The following is a 6,615-nucleotide window of genomic DNA, read 5'->3' as shown; positions in this document are numbered from 1 at the left end:
AGGTAAGGTTTATAATTTATTGTGGCCATATATTAGCAAGGAAGGAAGCCGGGTGCGGTGGCCAACAGCATGGGCGTGGGCGCAAGGCGGACGGAGGTCTGGGGTTCGAGTCCAGGCTAAGGTATGTTTTAATGTTTTTAAAATGAACGGGACTTCAGCAGGTAACCTTTAAGATAAAATGGGACGGTGTATTATTGAAAGCAAATGCGCGTCTCAGTGCCCAGCAGCATGCTGGGCAACCTGGAGGTCCCAGGTTCGAACAACGTTATGCGCAAAAGGATGTTTCTTTTTGCTGAACGCACGTGGGAAGGACCGTACGGGATTGAAATGCTACCAGCTGCAGGAGGATTCGGCTGAATGGGGGACTGCTGCTCAGCAGTGGAGAGTTTGAATTAAATTCAAACTTTGATTATGGCCATGAATTAAGGAGATAAGGAAGGAATTAAAATTGGAAAAGGATTTTATTTTATTCTAATCTTAATCTTATTTCTTTTTGCTCTTATTCTTTTCTATTTTTCCTAAAAGCTGAACAATTTTCTCATTTTTTTTTTATTTTCTTTCCTTCTCTCATCTATTCCCCTCTTCTCTTTTCTTTCTCCTCTTGCCTATTGTTCTTAAGCTAATCCCTCTCTTTTCTCTTCCGTTATTTCTTCCACAAACTCTCTACCTCTCATTCTTCCTCTCTTTCATTTATAGTAAAAGCTGAACCGATCATTCTTTTCATTGCTAACCGAATATCAACAAGCCAAATCCCGAAGGAGTCAAAGGAAGTCGATTGCTTTATAAAGTGACGCAAAAGCCAAAAGCACAAAGACCCTTGGGTGACTTGGTGGCCGATTCGTAGGATCCTTGTGGTACGGGTTCGCTAGTGTTTTAAAGTGCATTGCGTTGAATCGGAGTTAACACGGGATTGAAACCGTTTGGGTAAGTGAACCTTGGTAAGTGCTCGTAGCTTTAATCAATTCAATATTAGGGAGTTTAAGAAAAGCCGAAACCTCTCTAATTTAGGGAGATGGCCGAATATGGGCATAGACTTTATGGGGTCTTCTTTTAATATTTTTGGTTTATTTATTGAAGGAGCAGCAAGGTGTAGTGTCGATTTGGAGTAGCTTGGATCACCGGAGTAGCTAGGCCCAATCATCAATCGCGACAAAGGTAAGGTGCCTAAGGCCATTTTGGAGGGTGGCCGAATGTGTAAGTGTTAATATTGGATAGTTCTTGATTTGGTTCAATTATTGCGAGCTGATATATTTAACAAATGATTATAGGAGAAATCGTGTAGGAAATCTCGTCGAGGAATATCGCAAATCAGGTGTGTAAACGAACCCTTTCATAGCTTAAAGCGATAAATGCCGAAAAGCCGAAATGCCGAAATTCTGGCATTTCGAGGACTCGTGAGCAAGCGAACGCTCATTAGTTAGTTAGATTCGTTGAGATGATGATCGGGAACATTGGAAACGGTAAGAACGTGATTTTTGGCATTCACGGTAAGTTGGGCCTCGAGGGTCAATAATAGGCCCAACAAAGCTTTGCCCATTTGGGTAAAATTGGCGAATATGAAAACTCGTTAAATTGCGATCGAGACTGATAAAACCATTATGGAATATAGGCTAAATGGGCCTAGACGACGAAATTGGCTAAGTAGGGCCCATTAGGGGTTTTAGGCCCAATAACTCGTTTTCGCTAAAAATGGGCCAGAATCACTGTTTGCACCCATGAATTGTTTGTAACCGTTAATGAACATGGAAACCCTTAATTTTTGGTAAAATTACAAGATTACCGTTATAATATGAAAATGACCGTTTTGCCCTAGGTAAAAAAATGACCATTATACCCATAGGGTTTATATATGAACCTAATGCATGGGATTTTGATAAACATGATATGTATGATATGCACATGACATGTATGATATGCACATGATATGTATGATATGCACATGAGATGTTCATAAATGCATTGGGTTGAGTTTTTATATGGATGGAGGAAGTGCAAAAGGGCTTATGCCCCAGTTATTAAAGGGCTTATGCCCCAGTTATTAAAGGGCTTATGCCCCAGTTATCAAAAGGGCTTATGCCCCAGTTATCAAAAGGGCTTATGCCCCAGTTATTAAAGGGCTTATGCCCCAGTGATCAAAAGGGCTTATGCCCCAGTTATTAAAGGGCTTTTGCCCTGATTATTAAAAGAGGCAAGGCCTCCAAGATATGATAAAGCTATCTATGCCGCCAAGGAGAGTTATGGCGGGGTGGGTCGAGTTAATCCCCACATGGTGTGTTTGGTTGGTACGGTGGAGAGTAGCGGATGGTGGGTTGAGTAGTCTCCCAAATGGGTTGCATTCTTTCATTTGGCATTACATGTGTTATAAAATGGGCCTATGGGCCATACCGCTTCTGAAAAAGGCTTGCCCAAGAATATGAAACTTGAAAAGGCTTCGCCCAGTGTTATGAGATATGAATATGAAAAGGGCTATGGCCCAAGATATGTTTGAGATTGGATTTGGGCTTAGACCCAACAGTCGCTATTGTTTTGGGCTCGAAAGGGCTTGTTGCACACTGAGTTTCCAAACTCACCCCCTTTCCTTAACCTTGCAGGTGAGCCTTGATGTGGAGACTTGGGCCGGAGGGGATTCATAGTGGCCACGGTGATCGCTTTTGGACCTTTAAATAAGAGTTGGTTTTCATTTAATTTCCTTTAATTATTATTTATTTTGGGTTGTAATAAGGCCATTTTTAACTTTTCTTTTATTTCTTCTCGAGATTATTTTATTCTTAATAACTTTAAAATTGGTTGATAATTATTCAAATAGGCTAGACTTAGGACGTGTTTTCAAAACGATATTTGTTTTCAAAAAGTTCAACACCACGATTAATCGATTTATCAAAGTCGTTCACTTAAACAAATTTAAACTCGATATAACAAAGTGTGGCTATGGTTGTGGGCATGTCTAGGATTGGATCCAATCAAAGAGCTTGGTACTTAAGCAGCCTTCATGGCTCACCTCCTCTATCTCGGATACCTACCTGGTGCCTAGCTTACATACACTTTGTTAACTCAACAAAATATAGGATTTTTAAAACACTAAAACGGAACGTGGGTTTTCAACTCCAATGTGGCACGTCAGATTCGGCCATAGCGTCTGGGCCGGGTTTGGGGTGTTACATTTAAGGTTCAGAGTTCGGGTTTGGGCTTTGAGTTTTGGGTTTGAGGTTTGATGTTTAAGGTTTAAAATTCATGTTCAAATTTAGGGTTTAGGAGTTTGGGATTTAAGGTTTAGGTTTAAGGGTTCAAGATTATGGGTTATAGGTTATGAGTTTGGGATTTAAGGTTTGGTTGTAAGGTTCAAGGGTTTGAGGTTTGAGTTTAGGGTATGGGGTTCTATATTTTAGGTTCAGGGTAAAAAAATTATCAAAATTATGTGTCAATGATATGAATTTTTTTTAAATGTCATTAAATAATTGGAAAGGGAATATGAATAATGTGGTGGAAAGGATCTATAAAATACTTTTTTTTATGGATGAGTTTATAATAATTATTTTGTATTTAAATTTTGATGATGTGGTAAAATTTTATTAGTGCCTATAAACTTTAATTTTCAGGATGATACTTATCTAAGTTATTCTCATAAATATAATATGATTTATTTTATTTAACATATAAATATGTAGACCATGGAGATATTCAGAAATTTTGGGGATGAAGCTCCATAAATCATCTGCCATTGCTAGAATTACGAAATTCAAATGATAGTTAATCCAAATACATCGCTAACTTAGAGGATGAGGTTTAAGCTGACTTATTCTACATTAGTTCCATTAGCAGCATCATAATTTGGATTCAATGTTTCCTCCATCTTCTTTCTCTCAATTTCTTCCTCTATTCTTTACTCTACTCACGCTGCACAACTCTGAAACAATTCCTTCATAGAAAACCGAGTGTTACAAACAGTTTCCATTACAGTTCCCAAATATCATTTAAGATTAAACAACTGAGAGCTAAGGTAATTAATCGTTTATCTCTGAGGTGGAGGGGTTGAAGATATGAAATTGTCATGGAAAGTAGTAGCCTTCATGTTGTTTCTGTTTCATTCAACAAATCATATTTGTTTAGCCCAACAAGAAGGTAATGATGAGGCTGATGATGAGGCAGAAAAGCAACCTACGCTTCCCAAAGGGCAAGAACATTGTAAAGGGATATTTATTTGGTACAATTTCATCTCTAGAACAAAAGAGTTTCCCCGTTTGAAGAATACAACAGCCCAATCATGGGCATTCAAGTCCAGAGTGACCATATTGAACATGGGAACCAGTGAGTTGCAGGCTTGGAAGATTTTCATTGGGTTTCAATACAAGGAGATATTAGTTTCAGCAAAAGGAGCAGTTTTAATGAGTGGTGTGGATTTCCCAGCTCCTGTTGGCAATGGAACATACCTCTCCGGATATCCTCAAACCGATCTCGAAACTTCCATCGACACCGCTAATGAGTTTGACAGAATTCAGGTGAAAGTTGAACTCAGAGGCACACAGTTCGGACTGAAGCCACCTGGGAATCCAATGCCTAAAACAATAAAACTTGCAAATGATGGATACAAATGCCCTTCACCGACTCGTCGTAGTGAGTACTTAAAACCCTTTATTTTTTTTTTCTTATATACTTTCATTTTGATTTCCTAACCATAACAATGTTGTTCATCCACAGAAGCCTCAATGTACGTATGTTGTGTGAAGGACCCAAAGTTAAAAGCTAATAAAACTACAAAAACAAAGTTCTTGCCACGACAAAAAGGAGACCTTTTGATTTCGTATGATGTTAGTCAAGCCTACAAAAACAACTACCTTGCTCAGGTAACAATTGAGAACTGTCACCCTTTGGGACGTCTGGACCATTGGAACTTGACTTGGGAATGGATGAGAGGGGAATTTATAAACTCACTCAAAGGTGCTTATGTTCGAAAAGTTGATATTTCAGGCTGTTTAAATGGTAAAGTTGGGGAATACTACGGAGATATGGATTTTTCTAAAGTATTGAACTGCGAGAAAAAACCCATCATTTTTGACTTACCGGCGGAGAAAGCCGATGACGCCCAGATGGGGAAAATACCATTTTGTTGCAGAAATGGCACCCTTTTGCCAGAAACCATGGATTCAACCAAATCAAAGTCAGCTTTCATAATAGAAGTCTTCAAAATTCCACCTGATTTGAACAGAACAACCATATACCCTCCCCAAAAGTGGAAAATTGTGGGGGATCTTAATCCAGATTATAGATGTGGGGCACCTATCAGAGTGGAACCTGCTCAGTCCCCCGATCCCACTGGAGTTGAGGCAGTAAAATATGCAATCGCTAGCTGGCAAATTGTTTGCAACATCTCACGGCCAACCAAAGGCAATTCTAGATGTTGTGTTACGTTCTCTGCTTACTACAATAAGTCAGCTATTCCTTGCGACACTTGTGCCTGTGGGTGTGAAGATACAGCGAAATGCAATCCGAACAAACCGGCAATGCTTCTTCCTCCCGAGGCCCTTCTCGTTCCATTCGAAAATAGATCCGTGAAAGCCAAAGCCTGGGCGCAGATTCAACATTTTAAAGTCCCGAAGCGATTGCCTTGTGGTGACAACTGTGGGGTCAGCATAAATTGGCACGTCTCCTCGGACTACAAACAAGGATGGGCGGCTCGGCTTACCCTTTTCAATTGGAAAAGTATCAACTTCGAAAACTGGTTCACTGCGGTTCAGTTCAAGAAAGCTGGTTCTGGGTACGAAAGAATGTTCTCTTTCAATGCAACATTATTGAAAGAACTCAACAATACCATCTTCATCCAAGGCATAGAAGGGATGAATTATTTGATTGGAAAGAAGAACGGTTCAGACCCAGAAAATGATCCCGATGTGGCTGGAAAACAACAATCTGTTGTTACCTTTAAAAAGAGCGGAAAGACATGGCCCAATATTGCTAAAGGAGATGGATTTCCAACAAAGGTCCTTTTCAATGGTGAAGAATGTGCACTTCCTTCACGTATTCCAGTTTCAACTGGAATCCGAGTCGGTGTTAGTTTATCGTTACTTTTTCTTTGCAAATTTGTGAGCTTGTTGTTGGTACAACGTCTCAACTGAGGATTGAGACTTAATACTCTTTAATGGACGGTAGTTTCATATGAAACTTGAAACTGGGTCTAGATCTTGCGAGTTATACTGTGCCCATTTTCTTTTTGTTTAGCCCATGCTCATTTTCAGTAGGATAACAGACAGAAGTCCCAAACAACCTGTCTGGCCCAATTTACTATGTTCAAATGGTAAACATCTTTTTGACGGGAAACAAAGATATAGTTTAAACTTTAGAGTATTTTTTTTTATTTTATAAATTTTCTCAGTTCTTTTATGTCATCTTATTACTTAAAAATTAATTAAAAACTAGAAATTCTATCACAAGTTTATATATGTGAAAATTACATATTTAGAATACTGATACGTTTAAAAATAACATATAATAAAAAATAAAATGAATGGTTTAAAACTAATTAATAATAATAACATGTGAATTGTGTACGATATTAAAATTTTAAAAATAGATTAAATTGTTTATCATTTTGTTTTCATCAATCTTGAGTAGGTGTTTAGT

At 38.6% G+C, this 6,615-nt stretch overlaps 1 protein-coding gene across 1 annotated transcript; it reads left to right on the top strand.

Annotated features, from left to right (window-relative positions):
* Nucleotides 1-4,037: 4,037 nt before the first annotated feature.
* On the top strand, nucleotides 4,038-6,324 carry LOC108458491 (COBRA-like protein 10). Its single transcript, XM_017757912.2, has 2 exons — nucleotides 4,038-4,611; nucleotides 4,696-6,324. The coding sequence occupies exons 1-2, from the start codon at nucleotides 4,038-4,040 to the stop codon at nucleotides 6,108-6,110; spliced, it is 1,989 nt and encodes a 662-aa protein (XP_017613401.1). The 3' UTR covers nucleotides 6,111-6,324.
* The last annotated feature ends 291 nt before the right edge of the window (nucleotides 6,325-6,615 follow it).

The sequence above is a fragment of the Gossypium arboreum genome, chromosome 6 (genome assembly GCF_025698485.1).
Source record: "Gossypium arboreum isolate Shixiya-1 chromosome 6, ASM2569848v2, whole genome shotgun sequence".
NCBI classification, from domain to species: Eukaryota; Viridiplantae; Streptophyta; class Magnoliopsida; order Malvales; family Malvaceae; genus Gossypium; species Gossypium arboreum.
This window is presented reverse-complemented; position numbering and strand designations above follow the sequence as displayed.